This window comes from Mesoplodon bidens, assembly GCF_964165515.1.
Source record: "Mesoplodon bidens genome assembly, chromosome: 17".
Lineage (NCBI taxonomy): Eukaryota > Metazoa > Chordata > Mammalia > Artiodactyla > Ziphiidae > Mesoplodon > Mesoplodon bidens.
Window position 1 is genome coordinate 52000921 of NC_138174.1, and position 24555 is coordinate 52025475.

The 24555-nt window shown below is 35.7% G+C and overlaps 1 protein-coding gene across 16 annotated transcripts in view; it reads right to left on the reverse strand.

The window, feature by feature from the left end:
- RBM26 (RNA binding motif protein 26) overlaps window positions 1–24555 on the reverse strand; it is an 84934-nt gene that overhangs the window by 47791 nt on the left and 12588 nt on the right. For 8 of the 16 annotated variants that reach the window (XM_081215175.1, XM_081215182.1, XM_081215180.1 and 5 more), the window contains exons 2-9: window positions 11065–11183; window positions 10312–10448; window positions 6577–6665; window positions 5687–5904; window positions 3532–3792; window positions 2587–2826; window positions 2030–2200; window positions 1527–1682 (exon numbers count right to left, since the gene is read on the reverse strand). In XM_081215175.1, coding sequence (XP_081071301.1) covers window positions 1527–1682; window positions 2030–2200; window positions 2587–2826; window positions 3532–3792; window positions 5687–5904; window positions 6577–6665; window positions 10312–10448; window positions 11065–11183 — 1391 coding nt within the window. The remainder of the gene's footprint in view (window positions 1–1526; window positions 1683–2029; window positions 2201–2586; window positions 2827–3531; window positions 3793–5686; window positions 5905–6576; window positions 6666–10311; window positions 10449–11064; window positions 11184–24555) is intronic. The other 8 variants (XM_081215178.1, XM_081215177.1, XM_081215174.1 and 5 more) reach the window with 3 other exon arrangements.

Genomic DNA, 24555 nt, shown 5'->3' on the forward strand with positions numbered 1-24555 from the left:
ACATGCATGTGGAGCTGAAATTCCCATAATTCCAACTTCTATATGGTAAGATTTATGTGCAAGGGGTTTGATCCTTCTGTCTTCTCTCAATCACCAGCAAAAAACTGTCCTAGATTTGCGATGGGTCTAATAAATGTTGATCTATAGTGGCATACATTTATGCCACTCCAAAGCAGCAAGGTAAGAAAGAGATGATTTGATGTCAGAGGTTCCAGTAAGAGCAAGGAATACTGGTATAATGAAAAGAAAATGAGTGCTAAGTAGTGACCCAAAGAAGGAAGGGGTTTTCTCTGAACTAGTCAGGTAGGAGACACTCAAGGGATGAGTAAATACCATGAACAGCCATAATCTTAAGTGGCTACTTTTCAATTACAAACAATCTTATTTCCCTTACATAAAAATTGTTAAGAAACCTTTTTTCTATTGCTGTTATTAATGAAAGTCATTAGAATGCCTCAAGGAGACTTTAAAAGATGGGGGAAAGGGACATCCACATGAAATGTTGTCCTGTGATCTCACAGGATGTAAATTAAAATGTTCCTCAGTCCTCCACCACAGAAAGTTCTCTGAACACTCAAAGTAGATGCTCAGAATCTGACAGTTTTTAATGAACAAAAAAAGTGCAAAGTGTAAGTAAACACAAGTTTACTAAACCACATTAGGTACAGACTGTTACTTATTTAAACAAGTTGGACTTTTATTCACAACTGACAATGCATGTCTCTTTTTTTTTTTTTTTTTTACTAGAAATAAAAGATGGCAAGGAAAGATTGGAAAGAAAATGGGATTTAAAAGTTAGTTGAAGTAGTTAGGAAAAAAGATATATTTTTATTGGCCTGTATAATATTTTCTATAATGTCTGACAACATTGCTCCATCTTTCAAATTAATGTGAACTCTCCCTCCTCTGAACCTTTGTATTAGTTTGCACCTCTGTATAGCACTTTTCCTGCCCTGGCTTATGGACCAGTCTAAATTCTATCTTCTTCTCCCATTTAGAAATTATACCAAAAAGTCTGTCTCCTCTAAGAAAATTTTAAAAGCTAACAAGTCACTTTCTAAAATATAATTCTTTTTGCTTAAAATATTATAAGCAAACCAGTATCAAATTCTAACATGTCAAAAGCAAACAAAAATAAAATACGTATCAAGCATTAAATTTGTACAGCTAATTTCATGATCTAAACTACAAAAGAATTTATCTTTAGGAATTAAAGCATTATTCTTAAGGAGTTTAAGTGAACCAATTAAGACTACAAATGATAGCATATACCCCCAAAAAGCTAGAAAATAAGGACTTTGGGGAAATTCCTTTCCCCTTGGATGACAGAATAAAATGTCACCAACACCACAGGTAGGGTACCACACATTACCTTTTCTCTCATGTGAGACCAAAGGATCCAAGGTACAAACATATTCATCATCCCTTACTCAACCCCAATAAACACAGGACCGACTGTTCTTTTTAAATGCTTTGCCACTCTTGATATTATGAAAATGATAAGAAGAAAAGATTCATCATAGTACCTCTGGGTGGCAAATCCATATCCCCTGATGTTAGTCCTATCAAGTTAGGCCTTTGCGCATGCACTCTGTGTCGATACATTGGTCTGGAAGTGTTTGTTATGCTTGGGGCTTCAGGATTGTAGCCATCTGTGTCATATGTATCTGGTAATACAAAAACTGCAATTAAAAAACAATTATAAAACTCCTCTTGGTAATTTTTTATATTGATAATAGAAAAAGTCAACTATGTAACATATTACTAATTCATAACTAACATGTATATGTATTTTTAAAAATAGTCTCATAAAAATTAAATGTTATTAAAAACTTAGTTTTTTTAAAAGTGTAACTGAGAACTTATATTTAATGTGCATTCACCATGTCTACATTTTATTCCATATAATTTTAGTAAGAAAAATAGACTTGATAGAGCAATTCACTCTCTAGACATTTTTAAATTCCTCACCTAAAACTCTTCTCTAAAGTATATTACATTATTAATACAGAGAGGGCCAAAACCGCACCTGCAGTAAAAAGAGAGGGTGGAGCAGGAGGAGGCTGGTGATGGATGCCAGTTGTTACCACAGTAGGAACAGAGCTGGTCGCAGAGTTTGGGGGAGCATCCATGCCAGATGGTTGCAAAGGAGGAAGTGGAGGTGGTGGTCCTGTCAAAACCAAAGAATAAGAAATATCATCTGAAAGCAAACAAATAAAATAAGTTATTGTATATCCAAACGTGATATTCTCCTTTAGCAAGTTATAATATCTACAAACACCAAGCTCTTACAACTATATGAGTTTTTCAGGGTAAAATATTCATTTAATGTATTCCAAAACAGGTTTGTCTTAAGCTATAAAGGACTACAGACAGCTGGGATTCATCAGTAACATACATAATTCAGGGCCACCCTAAACCACAGTAAACAGTATATTCCAGATGGGAGCATCTTACTCTTAGTTTCTAGCAGGCATCTACAGGATTACTTTAGATACTTTTAACAAAATCAAGCATCAAACTATCAACTTTTATAAAAGACTATGAATGGACAGATAATAAGTATAGGCAAACATATTTACTTACCTGTTACAGGTGGTAGACTGGGTGGTAATGGGCCTGGCGGTGGCACTGGGGGTCTCAGATTCACAGGTGGGGGTGTAAGAATTGGTGGTGGTGGAGGGAGTCCAGGAGGAGGTGGTCCTTCAACAACAGGAGGCTGTGCTGGGAAAGGCAGCATACCAGGAAGATTGACATCTTCTACAACTACCGGGTCACTTCCATGATCAAAAGGGCACATGTCTCCTCTCATACAGAAACCCTTTTCTGTGAGGAAGAACAATTAGAAAGAAATATGAAAAGTGCTGGACATATACATTTTCTCTAAGTTAACAAAAGTGGAGATATTTAAAAATAGGAATATTTTTAATACTGGGCAAGTATAAGTAACCATATCACAAGAGCTACCTACTCATTTCCAGTAATATAAAATATATATTAAGTGAAAATATAGCTAACATACCCACTAAAAAATATATTACCAAATTAAAATGAGTATACCCAGCTAGCAACATGATACAGCTTTAATACAGTTTACAAAACTTTTACAGTAAAATCTTAAACAGTTTTCAATTCATTTATAAAATGCTTACATAGGTGATATTCACATTTCTAGGTTTTACTTACATGCTAATAACCACTGACTTCTAAAGAAGTAAGTTTTGTCAAGAATGTTTCAGTAGCCAATTCCCTGGTAGGTAACTCAGTAGATATTACTCTTGTTTGGCAAATTCCAAAAATATGTTAAGACTTGGTGCATATAAACACTACCTTTAAATTGATATTCAATAGTCAGTGGTGACTAATAAAGACTTCAGTAATATACTGAGGAATTCATGAAGTGCTTAAAACTAATTTCCCACTATTTCCAATAGGTTAAGTCTTTGAGTAACTGTGTATAACCTAAACTTACAGAAGTTACTCAGCTGGAAATATTAATTCGATACCTCATGAAATAGTTGACAGGCTTACCATCATAGTCTCTACACCGTTTCTTTGGCATTGGTGGTCTTACATACGAGTTATGGTCCACTTGGTCTTCATGAAATTCAGACCAACTTTCGGTAGTATTATTACCATGATGAGTAGGAGCAATTACTGTAATAGTGCTGCTCAAAGTAGGTACAGGGTAGTGGCCAGATGAAATATTAGGTACCGAAGAGACTGGAGTATAATTGTTTTCTAATGCATCTGCTCTATCCAGGTCATATTTAGGTTTTACCAGATCCCTTTCTGCAACAAAATATAAATGACTTATAAAAATACACTCTATTTAAAAAAAAAAAAAAACACACACACATGTCCCCAAGCTAAGAAATAGATACTGGGTTCGCCAAAAGGTTCGTTTGGGTTTTTCCATAAGACGTTATGGAAAAACCCAAACGAACTTTTTGGCCAACCCAATATTTTTGCTAAACATAGAGAAAAAGTTCAAATTTTACACAATCCTCCTTTTAAAAACTATTCAATGTATATACAATGTTCCAAGATAAGCTATTTCTTTTCAATATGACCTAAACTAAAAAAGCACACATAAACTTGCTGTACTTAATGAGATTTTTCTTTTCAGTTTTAGTTATAGCAGAGAATTTTTTAATTTTCTTCATTGCAATCGTAGCATGCGTAACTTTAGCCAACAAAACAATATATACAATATAAGTATGGTTATTTTTTCTGTGATGAACATTTAGTTGTCCTCCATTCAAAGGTCCTAGCATGGCTTTATACAATGAACACTATTTGTTGAAGATGAGAATGGATGTGTAAAGAGAAAGAAAAAGGAGCACATAATAAACACAAAGAACTTAACTGGGCTAAGAAAAGAAAATTTACCAAGGAAAGAGAAAAGACATTAAGGAGATCAGTTAAGTGAAGCAATGTGCAGAAAGGCCTAATACACCTAGATCACGGGGTGGGGGGGGTGGAAACTAAGAGTAACAGAGAAATACAGGGTTTATACAAAAGCCATAAACATTATTTCCTAAAGACTAAAAGTAACTATACAATAAAGGTCACAAGGGTAGTAAAAATCTAAGTTGAGTAAAGGTGTTTTACTCTTAAGGTGTTTAGTTGTTTTACTGCCTGCAATATATCCCTTTCAATAATACACATTGAAAGAAAAATATGCATGTTGGAAATGAGACGCTCTTGTAAACTCACACATCTGAAATGAAAAATTTTAACTGTTTTCCTAGTTTTGAGGTCTAACTGATATATGATAAACTGAACATACTTAAAATGTACAATTTAATGAATTTTGATCTATGTATACACCTGTGAAACCAAACATCACAATCAAAATAAGGTATATACTGTACATACTCATCACCCCCCAAAAGTATCCTTGTTCCCTTTTATGATCCATTCCTCCTTTACTTTATCCCAGGCAACCACTAAGTTGTTTTCTGTCATCATAGATTAGTCTGCAGTTTCTAAAATTCTATGTCTCTATGTCTCTCTCTCTCTCTCTCTCTCTCTCTCTCTCTCTCTCTCTCTCTCTCACACACACACACACACACACACTTTTTTGTGTGGCTTCTTTCAATCAGCATAATTATTTTGAGATTCATGCATTTTCCTGCATGTATCAATAGTTCTTTCCTTTTTATCCATTCTATGGATATACCATAATTTGTTCGTCCATTCACCTGTTGATGGACGTTTGGATTGCTTCTAGCTTTTGGCTATAACAAATGAAGTTGCCATGATCATCTGTATATGTCTTTGTGTGGAAATACACTTTCATTTCTTTTAAGTAAACACCTAGGAGTAGAATGACTGACTGGATCATTTGGTAGGTATAGGCTTAACATTTTTAAGATACTGTTCAAGTGTCTTCCAAAGACACTTATCTCCATCCTCACCAACACTGGGTAGAGCAAGTCTTTTTAATTTCAATCATTCTGATGGGTGTACAGTGGTAATTCATTGTGGCTTTAATTTGTATAAAATAAAAATTTTTTAAGAAATTTTTAAAAAGTATTCACTTAGACACACAAAATACATCAAAATAGAAAAAATAAAGGTAACACTGACAAAATTAAAACAATTTTTAAAACCCTCAAATACAGAATTTTTTTCACAATGAAAGTGCCAACCAAAATATACATATATGTGGATTATTTACCCCTGCTTCGGGTCCTGCTTCTGCTTCTAGTCCTGCTTCTATCTCTATCCCTGTCACGAAGCCTCTCTTTACTCCAACTTCGACTCCGACTCCTGCTGTAACTGCGACTTCGCCCTCGCCTTCTATTGTACCGGTCTCTGTATGAATCTCTTCGAGGAGGGTTTCGATCATAATCTCTTTTGCGAGAACGATCATCTTTTTTCCTCTCATCACGACTTCTAAAGAAATATATGATCACTTATATGAAAATATTTAAGTGGATACAGGAAAAACTCCAATTAAATGCAAAAGTTCTATTTTATTCTTGTACCATCATGATTCTTTATCCCACCATCAATATACAAACATAGGAAACTCAAAAAACTGAAAAACTAAACATGATCTGCTAAAGTACTCTAAAACCCCTGCTAAGGAAAAAGAAAACTCTTTTGAAGTCTTCATTTTATACACAAATGCATCTATACATTAAGGGATATGTACATATGTCCTATAGTATATATTGTCTTGTACACAGTCTCGTACTTATAGGCATATACTACATGCAATGCACTCTAAATGCTTTTGAAGCCTTAATGGGAAAAATAATGTATTTACTCTAAAGGGAAACTTTGGGCAAAAAAGGTCTCACATTAAGACTTCACTGGAACTTGCAGTTAGGAATAAAAATAATAACAATAACCAACATATGCTGAGCACTGTTCTAAACCTCACTTCCAGGACCAACAAATCTCACCTAGATATTCTTGGTAGAAAAGGATCGAGTTAACACTTTCCTAGACCAATAAAAGAGTAGATATTACTTACCCCTATGTAAAAGAAAATCAAATCTAAATATTCAATAAAATAAAAGCAATGTCTAAACATTGAACATGGTTCAAAGAATCAATCACCTATTTTCTCTGTATCGGGAGCTTGACTGAGGAGGACTGTGATTTAGCCTTCTAGAAAACTTCTTCTCTCGCTCTTCCTCTTTTGTGATCTGATATACAAAGAAAAATGTGTGCAAGTTTAACAACAGTTATTCCTTGCCATGTTACTGTTTCAATGACTTAACTGATATTAAAATATGAGCAATAGGGTCTTCTTGTGAAAGCGTTAAACAAAATAAATTTGTCTTCTGGGTACAATCATTTAATTTAACAATAAAAGACAGGCTTGGTGAAAGTTAAAGTGAATGGTAAAGAAATTCATAAATGCTTATCTTAGATAACAGCAGCAAGAAAAACATTTTAAGCAAGTGTCCTCATTTTACACATCATTAATGGAAAGCCAATTTTATTCCTTCTTTCAAAAGTCCATTCAAGTTTTGGTTTCATGGATTTGATCTGGCACCAAACACATTAGGGACTAAAGGAGAATGCATTAGAACTAACCAAGTCATAGAAAAAGAAAACATTTGAGAAAACAATACCCGTGAAAATAAACAAACAAGTGAAAACAGTTCTCTAGTTTCTCACAGCAGTATGACAGCTATATATTCCTCTTTCCTACAATTCATATTATATAATTAATGCAGCCTTGAAAAACATTGCCTTGATCAGTGCTACTTTCTCTAGACCAGTTTTCCATGCTGCCCAAAAAACTGGTTCCACAGGACATTAAGAGGTGCTATTAGAGAAAAAAGAATTCAGAGGATAAACAAATTGAGAAAATATTGAACATGAGCTTCTGTAAATATGATAGGGCTCAAGATTTTGCATGTTTAATAAAAATCCTAAGATATTCTGATGCACGTAGTCTACAGATAGCATAAATATGTCCCAGTTTATGCCAGCTGTTTCAGCATTCCTTTGGGTAAAAGCCTCTCACTGTCAAGTGTCTCACACTGGATGATAAATTAAATGGAAATCCTATCAACAGACCAAACTCTGAGAAACAGTACTTAAAAGCCTTCTTTTAACAGTTTGCCTTTTTTTTTCTTTCTTGTAAGTACTTTTTTTGTTCTACTCTTCCTACCCATTTCAACCTTCCCCCCTGCAAAAACAAAACAAAACAAAAAACCCTCCTGATGCACTTTTTCCCTTCAGTTTGCTTCCATGCACCCTTGTAAGTAAGTTAGGTTGACAGACTGTCACATTCCATGGTACCTGCCCAACTGCGAACTTTCACAACACCCACAGCATTTAAAATCCAGACTGCCATCTGACATTTCGGTTCTGAAAGATGAGGGATAAATATCCTTCACAACTGCTCAAGACAACTGTGGTGAAATATTATTATATCAACAGATGTAAGACTAAGGCTTACTGCCTCTCAAACAAAGAGCCCATGATTTACTCAAGATTTCCAAGAATTAAAATATAATTTGCAATTATCTGGAAAAAATTCTGGAACCAACCCAGACTTCCATCAATGGGTAAAATTTAAATAAATTACTGTATATCTCTATGTTGCATAAGCAGTTGCCAAGACAATATCCACTATCCCATTCTTCCTTACTAACAGACCCCCTATACCGTTAGGTACAAAACATGCAGTTATAAAATTATTTCTGGTCTTCCTCTGAAGACAGAAGTGATGGGGGTGTCTTATGTATATGTGCGTGTAACTATATATATATATACATGTGTGTAAATATGTTCAGATATACAGAGACAAAAATACATTTGAGAATTATATAATACATATGTAAATACATGTGTAAATTACAATACATATCATACATACATAAATATTATATAACACATATATAAACATAACGAACATATATTACTTATATAATCTGGAAAAAAAAAAGTATCAGGTGAAAAAAAACCAAAGGCCACAACCACACCCACCACACAACAATGTCTCAACAATAACAGCAACTATCATTTACTGAGAACCTACTTTATGCCACATACTCTGCCAAGTGCTTCACAGACCTTATTTTACTATTCCTCACAACAGCCCTATAATATTTCCATTTCACAGCTGAGTAAACTAAGGGTTGGAAAAGTAGTAATTTCAAGGTCACAAAACGGTGGTAAATGTTTTTTTAAATTTATTTATTTTATTTATTTTTATTTTTGGCTGCATTGAGTCTTTGTTGCTGTGCACAGGCTTTTCTCTAGTTGCGGCAAGCAGGGGCTACCCTTCGTTGCAGTGCGCAGGCTTCTCATTGGGTGGCTTCTCTTCTTGCAAAGCACGGACTCTAGGCGCGCGGGCTTCAGCAGTTGTGGCACTCAGGCTCAGCAGTTGTGGCTCGTGGCCTCCAGAGCGCAGGCTCAGTAGTTGTGGCGCACAGGCTTCATTGCTCCGCAGCATGTGGGATCCTCCCGGACCAGGGCTCAAACCCATGTCCCCTGAATTGGCAGGCGGACTCTCAACCACTGCGCCACCAGGGAAGCCCCAAACGGTGGCAAAATTTTAACCAAGATTTGTTTAACCTAAAACTAGGCTAACCATGGATATATTATATTAATAGCTTAATTGTCAACGATTATTTTTGGTAAAATTACAATCTAAATAAACATCAAACTGAGGAAATTCGAATTATTATATGATTATTAAACAAGAGTGGTAATCTTGTATGAAAGGTAAACACCTCTTCAAGTATGAAGTCATTTCCATTGCCCTGTGAAGGTCCTTTTATTTGACTACCTTAAAAACAGTCCCCTACAGGGCTTCCCTGGTGGCGCAGTGGTTAAGAATCCGCCTGCCAATGCAGGGGACACGGGTTGGAGCCCTGGTCTGGGAAGACCCCACATGCCGCGGAGCAACTAAGCCTGTGCACCACAACTACTGAAGCCTGCGCGCCGCAACAAGAGAAGCCACTGCAATGAGAAGCCCATGCACTGCAACGAAGAGCAGCCCCCGCTGACCACAACTAGAGAATGCCTGTGTGCAACAAGGAAGACCCAACACAGCCAAAAATAAATAATAAATAAATAAATCTATTAAAAAAAAATAGTCCCCTACAAAATGCATGTAGGCAGAAGCAAACAGATCTACTGACAATCTAACTATTTTCACAGAACACAGATAATAAGAGTCCATACCTATAAGATACTGTGCAGAAAAGAGTTAAAAGCACTCCTGCGACTGTTATCTTTAGAAAGACCTGCTGATAAGGTAAGCCCTTAGCTGGCATCTGCAAACAACAATTTCTGGAAGGTTCCCACCATTCCCTGATAACAAGAGCTCACTATGCCTAAACTGTCTGGATAAACAATATGGTCTATGTTGAACATCTGCTTTCCTCCTCAGAGTCTGGAATTTTGGTACATACTAGGCTGAAGATGCCTATGTAACCAGCCCTAAATAAAAACCCTGGGCACTGTGTCTCTAATGAGCATCCCTGGTTCACACATGTTGTCACTACTTGTTAAGTGCATCTTCTTTGAGTCCACTGGAAGAGACCTCTGGAAATGTGTTCCTGTTTTTCCCCAGATTTTGCACCATATACTTTTTTCCCTTTGCTGATTTTGCTTTGTATCCCTTCACCGTAAGAAATCATAGCCATGAGTATGACTATATGCTCTGAGTTCTGTGAGTACTCCTAGTGAAATAATCAAACCTGGAGGTGGTCTTGAGGACTCCCAACACAGATAAAAATAAATAAAACTAGAAATAAAAAAAAACCTCCGTTTAATTATTCCAAATATGTTTTTAAAGAACATGTAAAGTTTAACACAAATTCTTACCTCTTCTTTTTTTATATCTTTTTCTTGGTGCTGAAAAAATTCTACCTTTAAGCTTCCTGATGATGGCTGCTCTGGAGGAGGTAGATAACTCTTTGTATTCACAGCATCAAAAAGTTTTTCCACAAATATCTGTGTCTCTAAAAATAAAACCAAAACCAGCATAGATTAAAAAACATTTGCTAAGATATTTATTCTCTAATTCTCCACATCAGTATGATGAAATATGCCTTGATTTTTATACATCTAAAAATTATACTAAGACCAACAGCTTCCCAACCAGTGTGCTATGGCACAAGTCCCATGGTAATACTGATCCATTCAATTCTCAGGATGCTGAGGGCTAGAATGGCTAGAGCCTCTGGATCAGTCACTCCCAGCCACCACTAGTCTCCATGTGTCCTGCCTAGTATGACAAACAGAAATATTATCAATACCTAGATGCTGGCAAGGTAAAAAAATTTGAGAAGCACTGTGCTAGACAACATCCAAAGTAGGTTCCTAAGCAGTACTATCTTTCAGTCATTTTCTTAATCTCTTAAGAAAAAAATAAGAGCATTCTTTAAGAATGAGCATATGGATGTTAATGAAAGAAAAGATTTCCATTATAAATAAGCTATGGATATAATCAGTAATAATACTATTTGTTCAACTTTGTTACAGTTAGAGTCTGTCTCTTACTGAACTCCTTTAACACTCTCTGAATCTTACTTTAAATAACTTTTTAAAGTAGTATTTTTAAACCAAAGATCTTACCTTTTTGAAGAAATACATCCAGTTGATCAATACATAACGCCTTTAATTCTTTTTCACTTTTGTCTTTCTTTACCAAAGCGAGAACATATTTTGCCAGGGCTGATGGATCTGCATCACAGCTGAAGAAAAAAGCAATGTTGAAGGAAATTTAACCATAAACAATTGCACATTCTACGAATTCCAGTTACAAACTAATAGCATGATAGTTAAATGAGTTAATATATGTAAAAAAGCATCTGGTTCATAGAAAGCAATGAAGAAATATAAGTTTCTCTCCCTTATCTTAATATGCTTTATATGGTATATGTAGTCATCATTCAGTATTCTGCCAAATACACACTAATACATGTACTAAAGATTCAGTAGGCTCTATTATTAAAAAACGAAGTTATAACAAATTATAAACAATACCAAAACATCAAAAACTAATAATTAGCATGGTACCAATAAAAATACCAAGAGGCGGGCTTCCCTGGTGGTGCAGTGGTTGAGAGTCCGCCTGCCAATGCAGGGGACACGGGTTCGTGCCCCGGTCCGGGAAGATCCCACATGCCACGGAGCAGCTGGGCCCGTGAGCCATGGCCGCTGAGCCTGCGCGTCCGGAGCCTGTGCTCCGCAACGGGAGAGGCCACAACAGTGAGAGGCCCGCGTACCGCAAAAAAAAAAACAAAACCAAGAGGCTATTATCCCCCAGAACAAGGTAAATAATGGTCAGAAAATCCCTGAAAAAGAGGACAATAAAGGGAAACTTGAAAACATACCACACAATACAGAATTTTAATGAAAGAAAAGCAAGTTTAGAAATAGACCCAACTATATATAGAAACATAAATTTTATAAAGGTGACATCCAAGTCAAGGAAGAAGGGATGAACTACAAAATAAATGGTATTGAGAAAATTTGGCAGCTGTCTTTCTAAAAAATTAAGTTGGACCCATAACTTATTCCATATACCACAGTAAAAACATGAAACCATTATAGTATTAGAAGAAAACAAGAAAAAGTTATTTTACAACTCTGGAGTAATGAAGACCTTTTGAATTATGACAGAAAATCCATATATTGCACAAGAGTAATTTGACTATACAAAAGAAGCAAAAACTTAAGAATGTAAAAAAGACTTAAAAGTCAAATGAAATACTAAACAGAAAAAGAAATAAAAATGATTCTTAAATATGAGTAAAAATATAACATCATCCATAAGAGAAATTCAAACTTAAGCTATACTGAAATGTCATTTTTCCGTTATAAAGTTGATAAAATCTAAATATATGGAAACATATTCTGGAGCCAAGATTACACGGAAACAATCAGTTTTCATACATTATTGCTGCTGAGAGTAAACTAGTAGCTCCTAGGGTATGGCAGTAAAAAGATCACAAATGCAACTGACCCAGCAATTCTACTTCAATGAATTAACTTTACAGATATACTTACATGTTCAAAATGATATGTGTACAAGTCATTCAGTGTCACACTGATTGTAAAATCAAAAATCTGCAACTGTCCATTTACAGAGGACTGGAAAAAGAAAGTATACTAAATCTACAAAAGGGAATGGCATACAGCAAAAGGACAAAAAAGAATGAGGAAGTTTTCATATCATGGAGAAATTTTCCTATCCATTTGTTAAGTTTAAAAAGCGAGATAGAGAAAAAATGTGTATAGTATATTACCATTTGTGTGGGGAGAAAAGGAGATTATATATTTGGGTTGGCTTATGTCTGAATAATGAATAGGTATAAGTATAAACAAGTAACTATGGTTATTTGTTGATGGGGGTAGGGAGTAGGAAGTGAAAAAGAAACAGGGTCAGGAGGGAAGAGGGAAAGTTTCTGATGCCCAAACCATGCCCATCCAATTGCTAAAAAGCAGATAATTGTTTTTCAACTAAGCTAAAGTTGTTACCTATTCAATTAAAGGTCATTTTACAAGTTAGGGTAAATAATAATAAAATAATAGCAATAGCTAAGCACTAACATTTACTGAACCCTCATTTGCGCCATGAACGGTGCTCCACACTTTACATTCTATAGTTAGTTCTCATTTTACTGATGAAACTGAGGCGCAGGAAAAAGCTAAGCAAACTGCCCAAGACTACATGTAAATTAGTAACAGAACAAAGATTTAAACCTAAATTTCTTACTCTAAAGTCTGCTCTCTTAACCACTACACCAAATTGCTTCTTACAACGAGCTACCCAAAAACCAGACCTCCAATTTACTTACCACTACAAACATCTAGTTACAGCCACCAACTCCCTATCCATCCTAGTAAAAGCCCCCTACAATACCGCCCCTTAGTTGCTGTCCAAGGCACAGTTCCTCTAATCTACTTCCTCCTGTACTCTCCCCTCAGAGTCCACTATTTCAAACAACCTCTAAATTCCTCAGCCACGTTTGCCTCACTTTCTTTGTACTCTTCTTCTATGCCACCAACTTGGCAAAATCCCAACTTAGAATCCACCTCCAGCTTAGATTTAACTTCCTAGCTTCTCTTAGCTTCATGCCAGTAACATAAATAATGCTCAGTAAATTAAATTTTCAAAGGATACTGATGACACAAAAAGACTTACCAATCACAGTTTTAAAAAAAAGACAAATACATTAGGGAATTACAGTAGGGAGAGATGACTACAAAAGAGGGGGAAAGATAGGATAACCTAATAGTTCATTTGAGGAAAAATAGATACATACATGATACATGACATCCTTCAATTCATTTTTATCGCTCTTTATTGCAACAACTATTAGCAATTTTAACTCTAACAATACTAAACACAAAATAGAAATTCCACATGTTCTACCAAAAGTTCAAATGCTAGAATATTAATATGGAACTTATACACATTAAAGCTAGAAAATACTTTAATACATATACCAAAAAGTCTTAATTCCTATACATATCTGGAATGTAACAGTTTTGCAGAATTATAGCAGTAACATGTCACTGAATCAAAAAGTACATCTTAAAGACACTGGACAGCTTTGGCTGCACAGTAGAAACACCTATGGAAAATCTAACTGCAAGTGAATCAACAGGTCTAATACAACCATCTGCATTTTGCTTTGTTTATTTTATAAGAGCTGTACAGATAAGTCTGATACAGTATCAGAGTTGAGAATTACTCTATTAAGGAACTAGTACAGCATTTATTATATAATGCTAAGACTCCTTAGTGTACATCTTTGTGGTGACTGTGTCTTCAAACTCATCAATCTTCCCTTCAAAAGGCAGAGCCCAATTCCCCAATTCTTTGAGAGTAGGCTCAATTTAGTGGCTTGCTTCTAAACAAACAGAATACGGCAGAAGTGATGGTGTCTGACGTTTAAGGTCAGACACCATCTAGGTCATTTGCAATTATATATATATATTCTAGAGAAATCAGCTGCTATGCTTCAAGGACACTCAAGTAGCCTTACAGAGAGCACCATGTGGCTATGAAATGAGGGCTCCAGGGAGGGCAAAGGTCTCTTGCCAACAACCATACGTGAATGAACATGGAAGCCGATTCTACAGAGCCAGTGGAACCATGAAAAGACTGCAGCACTGACCAAAAGCTTGACCACAATCTCATGAAAGACTCAGAGCCAGAAATACCTAGCTAACCTGCTCCAAATTTCTGACCCACAGGAATGATATATGTCATGAGATGATAAATGTCTGCTGTGCTACTAAGTTAAGTTTCAGGGTAATCTGTTAGTAATTGTATATCAACTTTTCTCATAGATCTATTTCCACTTATTTACGAAGACTTGAAGTGGGTTATAACCTAAACAGGAAAAAAAAAATTCATTTCAATGGTACATGAGATTTTTAAACACTTTCTCTTTGAAATTTATTTCAATATATTTATTTATACCAACCATTTTTTAAATGCAGACAAAGTGATTTGTGGTAACTTAATTTTTTCATGTTTATCACAATGAGCATTATTAAATAATGTTAATATTAATAATGCTAACGTTAATATTGCGCATTAATATTAAATGCACTATATTAAAGATAATATTCATGTTGGTAATTCTGTGAGAAAAATTTTAGAGCCTGCTTTTCACTTAATTGCTAGTGAAGATGATGATATGACTCCAGAGACAATGGGCCATGAATTTTCCCATTTTTCTGAAACACCGATTAAACAAGGAATTTCCTTTAGCAAAAAGTCCACAGATAAGGATATAGGAAAGAGCTGGACAACGAATTCAAAGAAACTGGAGAGGCTGGGGTCAGCCTCTGCGATGAAATAAGCATGAAGAAATGGGACAATAACCTCATGATGTATCTACAGATACACTTATATCTGGCAATCTGGTAACACTGCATGAGAGACCATGAAACAGTACTTTTTCATGTTAGGTAACCTGAATAAGCACAATCAACTAAACATTAACCTAACTAGACACCAAGCTGAACATACTTCAGTTTACTGGAAATCACTGTGATACATAATACTATCACTGTGTTATACAGTTTTATTGCAACTACTGTTAATGAACAAATTCAGAATCTCTACATTGAGTCCAAATGCTATAGTTTGATTGAGTATTGGTTTGATTGTTGTGGTAAATTTTCAACTTAATAACAGCCTTTCTAATAACTGTCACTTTACATTTCTCTTAGCTAAACAGCAAATCTATTCCATTCCCTCCATTATTTTTTAAACAGGACACTTTAAAAGTGAATTTAAATGTTAGCAGCTAAAAATGTGGAGATTTTTAAAAAATTATTGTGGCCTAGAATACAGTTTTATAAAACAGCAAGATAAACTCCTGAACAATCTTTGCTCAACATCTTCTATTAGAAGCAATTCAAACCAAATCAAGAACCAATAAAAGCCACAACAATCATAATGAATTAACCACCATACAAAAAAATGTTAAATACTTAAAATAGTCTGAAAGGCAGATTACTTTTTAAAATGTGTTAGACTGCAAATTACATAGTAGAAGCAAGGTTTACAATTTCACATTTAACAACAGAACAGGTAAATATGCATTTGGGAGGTAATTTTTCTTAAGTCCTACAGGAAGCCACTTCTTTTTTTTTTTTTTTTTTTTTTTTTTGCAGTATGCGGGCCTCTCACTGTTGTGGCCTCTCCCGTTGCGGAGCACAGGCTCCGGACACGCAGGCTCAGCGGCCATGGCTCACGGGCCCAGCCGCTCCGTGGCATGTGGGATCCTCCCGGACCAGGGCATGAACCCACGTCCCCTGCATCGGCAGGCGGACTCTCAACCACTGCGCCACCAGGGAAGCCCCATTTCATTTTTATTTTAATAACTTTTGAAAACAAGAAAAAGGTATGTAGTTATAAATTATAGCTAAGTAAAAAATAATCTGAACCCCAGAAGTTTAATAATATACCAAAATGTTATGGGTCAGGGACAAAAGGCAAACTGTGTGTTCTCTTTTCTATTTATCTTAATTAAAAGTACCAATGCTACTTCATCTGAACATCTAGCAATAATAACCTGCTATGCAAAATTAATGAAGTAAAAATGTTTAAATTACTGAATCAAAAGAAAACTATATTCTGATAGTAAGGGGTTATTTTAAAAAACTGTCTCCATGGTAAGCAAGACTGTTCACGAGGTACTTTACTATACCAGTTGGTACTGCTGATGATAGGTTTGTGATTTGAATGACACATTATCTTGTCAAAGCTAGTCTTTACCCTCTGCTACACTGTCAGCATTCTAGAAAGATGTGAAAGAAAAGTGGGGCTGAAATCTTCTTTCAGATCAGGGAAAGAGAAAAAAAGAATCAGATTTTGAAAACATTAAGGACAAAGAAATAATATTGAAAGAGTGACAAACTTCACTCCTACCTTAGAAAACAGGCTGAATTCCCACTAAGTCTCTGTTCCATAAGTACTTCTAAGCCCAGCAAAAACGTAATCTGCCAATAAAGTACAATTCTGACCACAGAGTGCTCCAACTTCAATTACCCTTCTGTGTGTGTGTTGGGGGTAGGAGGGTGGGAGCAGTGAGGGGATAGAAGGAGGGGAGCAGGGAAAACACAAAGAAAACCAGAAACTACAAAATAAAGAAGACATGGCTTACCAATAGCACTGTGGAAGGCGGGGTGAAGGGGAAGCAACTAAGTATTTCAACTTACAAAAGTCAAATGAGATAAAGCGTTGAAATGGAGGAAAACAAATCATAACCAGAGAGGAAACAGTGCAGCTCTCCCATGCAGTGGGGAGTGCCACTGCTTTCACTTCTAGGTGCCACCTTTTATAAATATATAAACAAAGTCAAACATTCTTAGAAAATGACCAGAATGGTAAATGGATATCATTATCAGATAACTTACTGGGGATTCTTGTGTACGGAGGAGCCAGACAATACACACACAGAAGGCATTCTCATATAAACAAGTGCTCTGAAGAGGAAAAATGCCAGGTAATGGGATAAAGAATAGAAGAAGAGGAATGAAGGGGGAAAAAGAGGAAGAAAGCAAAGGGAGGGAGGAGAAGGAATGAATGAGTAGATCCTAGATGAGATTATCAGGTAAGGATATTTAAACAGGGTCAGAATTTAAATAGGGAACAGAATGTAGTGCAAGCAAGCTTTTTGGCTTTCTGGAAAAAGGTCAGCCCAGGCAGAGGGAACCAACAGAAAAGGGCTGAGGTGGGTATCTACTGATACTTGATTCATGAGGGATAGGAGTCCAGTGGAATGGAGCAAAGTGCTCCATTCCATCCAAATGTGTCATGCACATTTGGATTTCTAATCTCTCACCTTTGTAAGGATTTAAAATTTACATCAGATCACTATGAAGTCATTCAAACCAATGATTTTAAAGGCATAAAAATAAAATTTTATCAATCTCTGAATATACTCAGTTAAGGATACAACTAATAATAATACCCCTGAAAAGCATGGGTGAATATCTAAGAGGGTCATTCTCCTCCAGCTGTATCTGGGGAGGAGAGCACATGCACTAAGTAAGTTAGAAAAGCCAAAGCAATGCAGAAAATTAAATGTTTTAATAAAATCTCCCAAAAGAACTTAATTTTCTTAAGAAAGACTTCAAAACACATGAATCAAATAACTGAGTCACTTTGCTGTACAGCAGAGATCAGCACAACACTGTAAATCAACTATACCTCAATTAAAAAAAGAATCACCCCTAGATATAAAGGTTGTAATTAATCTTCCTAACACACTCATCATATTAGTTTTTACTTTTTAATTTAGTACTTTCAAAATAGTAACTAGACAGTGAAGCAAAAAACAAAAAGCTAACACACCAGTACAATATTTCAAAAAGAAGTCTGTTTTGTTTTGCCCAAGTTTTTTGGAGGCTTTAGAAATTCAGTGGAAGATAACTGATGAAATTTTACCCAAGCTTCCATTTTCAGTAATCTTGAGAAGGAGGAGCTGGAGGTGGCAGTGGGAATTAAAAATTAAATTTAAATATGTTAACTCAGTCACTTTAGAACACGGATATACACCCACGTCTGTTCCTACCAAATTTTCACTTTATATTCAAGAAAAATATCTAATTTACATCAAAGTCATGCAATTATATTCTGTACATAGAATTACTCTTTTAAAAACCCAAATTTCATTGCAACAAACATACTATATACATTGAAAAATTCAATTACCAGTTTACTATACAGTTGCATCCAATTCAAAAAAAGAGTAAAACATAGATAATTTGTATGTAGTAATTAGTTACAGCAAAGGTTACTCATAAAGAATTATTTATTACATACCCACTTTATTCTACAAAATAAAATTACCACAAAATAAGCATATGTAAACGTGATACATCCATGAGCATCACATGAACCACTTCTTATCACTGCACAAACTTAGCACAAAACATGTAATTATAATGCTGAAAACTATTCAGTTAGTTCCTTCATTCCCTTATATTACCCCCAAGAAATGGCAGGAATTCCTCCTTACCTTGAGAGCAGTGGTTCTCAAACTTTTTGGTCTCAGAATCTTTTTACACTTTAAAAATGACAGAGGATCCGGAAAAGCTTTTATTTAAAAGCCAGTACGTACCATATTAAAATTTAAAAATGAGAAAATTCTAAATTATTTCATTTAAAGTAACTAAATAAATCCATTATGATTTAACATAAATACCTGGGGGTGGGGGGCAGGAGGAGTAATCAAAAGGAGGAACTTATTGATATAAATAAATGGGAAGTCCAATAGTAGGACTGTCTTTAGGCATAGCTGGATCCAGGAGTTCAAATGATGTTACCAGGACACTCCCTTTCTATTCTGCTTTCCTTTGAACTTGCTTTATTTTGAGGCAGGCACATGTGGCAACAAAAATAGCCCTGAGCAGTTCTGGGCTTACATTATTCTGACAGCTAGTGAAGCCAGAGAAAATAGCCTCCCCTCTCTCCCAGAGCATCATATTGGTCCTTGAAAATGACTGACCTTCTCCAGTTTGAGCTATACCCCCACTGCAAGGCAGGGATGGGCAGAGCTCGATAACTAATAGCTTCACCTGAAACTAAACACAGGAATCCCCTGCTTTTCAAAAGTTTGCTTTATGCCCCTTTGTGAAGCTTTAACAGAAGACCTACATTGGTAACTACTAACCACAAGAAATTCAGAAAGGATTTTCACTTTTATGAGAAAAGGCGAAAAACAAAAAGTGTCCAGCATTTGTTTTGTAACAAGTTGTACAGGGGTAGCCCGTATCGTGAGCAGCGAGTGGCACTGCCCAGATCCTTCCCCAAGAACTACACTGGGCATCTCAGCATCAAGCCGCCATAGCTTTGAACTGTGTCTGTGAGCATCTATGTTTTACCTCAATTTATTTTGTGCATCCATTGACAAGATGTGTCCTAAAGTAACTGCTTCTTCACTTTACGACATTTCAGCTTACGAAAAGTTTCACAGGAACACTACTTTCAGATATCAGGGGAAACCTGTACCCTATATTTTTTTGTGAATAAAGTTATATTCCCACACCAAAATAAAAATTTAGTAAGAAGATTGACAATGTTTCTTTTTCTTTCTTTTTTTTTTTGCAAATACCATTAATGTCTGCCTTAAATAGACTGATACTTACATCTACTTTTATATTCAATCTGTTATGATACCCTGTTTTGGTTGAAATATAAAATCTGGCCTCACACAGGTATACAGTTGCGAAAGTGGGGACCTCACAGACTCCATGAAAGGGTCTCAGGAAGCCCTAGGAGTCCTCACACCACATCTGAGAATCGCGCTTTAGAAGTGATTCAGAAAGTATGTGTTAAGTGTCTAATTCAAAGACAAAGTCAGTCTTCACACTCCCAAAGACCCAATAATCAGACTGTATACTGCTCAGTGCAAAAAGCAGTAGCCCAAATAGCAAACTGAGCACAGATAGGTGTGGTTAGAGAATCATGTCATAGAATTCTCTCTTAAAAGAAAAGTGGAACTGCAGATGAAATGCTGATATGGCAGCCCACAACAAAACTCCATTATTTCTTGGATGTTTTACATTCTAATTCACAGCTGAGGAAGAATCAAATTCTCTGGGAAGGGGCTCTGGGGCTTCCAAAGGCCACCCCTTCAGTTACTTATATGTGGATTCACATTTACCTAGTTACAAAACAGATTTGAAGCGCTTCATCCCTTCAGTTACTAAGAGACAGGAGAGGCTAGGGAACATTTTCTCTCTTGACCAAGAAGGGGCAGAATTATCCAAAAGAAATAGCACTAAGACTAGAAATGTGAAAAACCTAGTTCCGTCATTCTGTTGTCAACTAAATTCTTACAAACTGTTTCCTCATATATTAAAAAAAAAAAATTCGGACTCATGCTGTGTGGCTGTATGGTATATTCTGGGTTTTTTCTAGTATTTTGCCACAACAGTTTCCTAATACTGCTGTCAAATCATGCTGAAATTTTTTCATTAAAAAGGGCATACTTTTCACCTCACAAATCTCAGGACTAAAGAAACTAAGCTTCAGTTTCCTTATCTGAAAGAACAGCTGCTCTGCCAAATTAGAAATAATTACAAACAAATATGACTGCAAATAAGAAAGCATTTTATTAACCTGCCAAACACCAGAACCAATGGACCACTAAAGGATGAAATAATAAAAATTTGAAGTAATAAGATGCCTATTATTGCCACACCCTTAGAATAGGTGTTAAAATCTAGCTACTATATTTTAAGCACTATTCCCTTTCAAATCTATGTTGTCTTCTAAGCCAAACTAACAGCTTTTCCTTGAAGCAGTCTGGTATTATTAAAAAAAAAAAAAAAAAAAAAGGCACAGAAATGAACTCCAAAAACCCAGGGGTTTTCAGATTTCTAGTCTGATGTCATCTTACTTTATTCATTAGTTACATAATCCTGGGTTAGCATTTTATTTCTCTAGGCTTCAGTTTTCTCATTTTTAAAACAAAGGTGCTGAACCATAAATCTGACAAAGTGGGTCATTTTTTAGGAATAAGATGCAAAGCTTTCACCGTCATTGCACTCCCCTACTCTCATTCCCAGGAACTTTAACTGAACTTAAAAATAATTCAGTATGTAATCTGAAAAAAAATTTTTTGAAAAAAAAATTTTCCTCTAGGTCTTTTTCAAAAGCCATAGAATTCCCTTTTCTGAACGCTCATGAGCAAAGTCTGAGCCTCTGGGAAGGATAAAGAATAACTAAATTCTACTAGGTAGAAACACTTTACATAATTTTTCTGAATTGCCAGACCTTAAGATTTGCACATATTTCTACCACTGTTCAAATGCTACTACTGGTGTGCTTGTCTGTTTCAGACTAGGTAACTATGTCTACCTTTTCCCTAGAACCAATCACACTGGTTGAGAAGTATCTACTAATTATCACAGTATGTAATAGCATACTAAGTCAGGGGCGTATCAACCAAAACTCACAAAAAAACAATTCTCAGTTTAGGTCAAACCCAATTATTACAAATACAAAGGTGTGCCAACAAGTTTAAAAAGCTGTCACAGATACCAAAAAAGGTCAATAAAAAAGCCCACAAGCGTTCTGACAAGTCCTTCCTAGTTGCTTTTTCTTCCATATTCTGACTGCTGCAATGGCCCTCATATATATCCAGTACATATGTTCTACGTATATTACCTCTCTCTTCCTACCTCCTGCCAAAGCCCAAATTTAGGCATTTTACAACTCACTCTTAAAACTAGAATTAAAAAACTATTTAGTCTTCCTTGTCTCCAAAATGTTACAACTTAATCAAATCTCTAAACACCATAGTTTCATTCTTAAAAAGAGATGTGACCAAGTTACTCTGCTACTTTTATTAACCTTCCCAGTATCCCATAACCTAGTCCCCAAAATGTCCAAACACTTCAACATGGTAATAAAACCTTTTTAATTTGAAACCAACAAAGGCTAGCTGGAGTCAAAAACCTTTTCCTACCCATAATGAACGGTCATCATTCCTCATAGAACATAACTATTCATCCAATTTGGGGCACTCAATGTCATCAGAAGCTTCAAAACTTTAACACAGGGACTTCCCTGGTGGCACAGTGGTTAAGAATTCACCTGCCAATGCAGGGGACATAGGTTCAAGCCCTGGTCCGGGAAGATCCTACACGCCGCGGAGCAACTAAGCCCGTGCGCCACAACTACTGAGCCTGTGCTCTAGAGCCCACGAGCCACAACTACTGAGCCCGTGTGCCACAACTACTGAAGCCCACACGCCTAGAGCCCATGCTCTGCAACAAGAGAAGCCACTGCAATAAGAAGCCCGCACACCGCAGTGAAGAGTAGCCCCCACTCAACGCAATTAGAGGAAGCCCACCCGCAGCAACAAAGACCCAACATAGCCATAAATAAATTAATTAATTAATTTAAAAAAAAAAACTTTAACACAATCCAATTAGAGAAAGTTATTGAAAAACTTTCACAGCCTGGTAAGTACAAGTTTATAAAACGGTTTTCAAAATAAGATCTATCTCTTTCACAGTCTGTTATTATAAAAACTTAAACTTTTTGAAAATGTAAAATAAGTACTTTAGCTATCATTAAAGAAAATATATAAAAACAAGAGTCACACTGACAATTTTTTTAAATGCCCTAAAAAGATTAAGTTATAGGTTTCAAAATACTTCTTGCACTTAAACTATATTAAAAAGAGCAACAAATGATCTGCTGAACTGCTATCAGTGCTTATATGTAGGACTTGACATCATTCAAATGTTTTTTATTTATAATAACTGACTTCAAGATGTTGGGGTTTTTTTTCCGTATCAACTTTTAAACTGCCAGTAAGCAGTGGAAAATTAATAAATGGAGAATATAGGCAGAGCAGTTGTTTTGTTGCTCCTTCCCTTTTCTTTTGTGGGGTAACCACCCAATTCTCTGTGAAGGCCTGGAATGCCTAAGAGGAGTTTTGCTCAGCCCTCCTGTTCTACTCTCAGACTTTGCTAGCTGAAAGCTGGGAGTGCCTTGGTAGATCTCTTCTACTTCTTGCTTGCAGAACCTTGCTTGCAGAACCACTCCTGTGTTTTTAGTTGGTAAGTGTTGAGTGGTTGTACACTTAGTTGTTTTATGATATTGTTCTATTGCCACTGTCCTCCACTGATAATGAGAAATTAGCCACCATTTAAGTCTTTGTTTTCCTGTATGTATCTGTCTTTTTTTCTCCCTTTGACTATTTTTAAGATTCTTTTTATTTGGTCAGCAGTTTGACTACAATATGCTTAAGGCTGTGTGTGTGTATGTGTGTGTGTGTGTGTGTGTGTATGTGTATATTTTATCCTGTTTGGTTTTGCCAATTTGGATCTATGTTTTGATGTCTTTCATCAGTTTTGGAAAGTCCTTGGTCATTACGTCTTCCAACATTTTTTCTGCCTTAGTTTTCTTTCCTTTTTCTAAGACTTCAGTAACTTGTATTTTAGATTACTTGATACTATCCTACAGATCTCAGATGTATCTTTTAAAATTACTTTTGTCGCTTTGTTTTTGGTTTGGATATTTTCTATTTTCCTACATTCAAGTTCACTGCTGTTTTTTCCTCTATGGTGTCCAGTCTGTTGCAAAGCAGAATTCTTTATTTCTGTTATAGTTTTCATTTCTAGGTTTTTCCATTAAGCTCTTTTTAATAGCTTCTGTGTATTAGCAGAAGTTCCCCATATCGTTATGCATGCTGTCCACATGTTCAAATAAATTCTTTAGCATTTTTATCATAGTTATTTTAAAGTCCTTGTCTAATAATTCTATTATTTGAGTCATCTCAGGGTATGTTTCCATTGACTATTTCTTCTCACGTGGATCTTATTTTCTCACTATTTTGTGTTCCTTGTTATTTGATGTTATGTTGAACATTTTGTGTAAAAGAACACTGAGGTGAATGGAGACTGAAGTAAATAAGATTTACCTTCAGTAAATGCCATGCCCTTTCATCAGGCCACTAGAGTGGAGTCACTTGTTCTGTAATTGACATGGTTTGGGCTTTCAAAGAAGCTTTAATTTGATTCAGTTCACCACTGGCTTCAAATGTTTTGAGCTGGAATCTCAGCATTAACAAG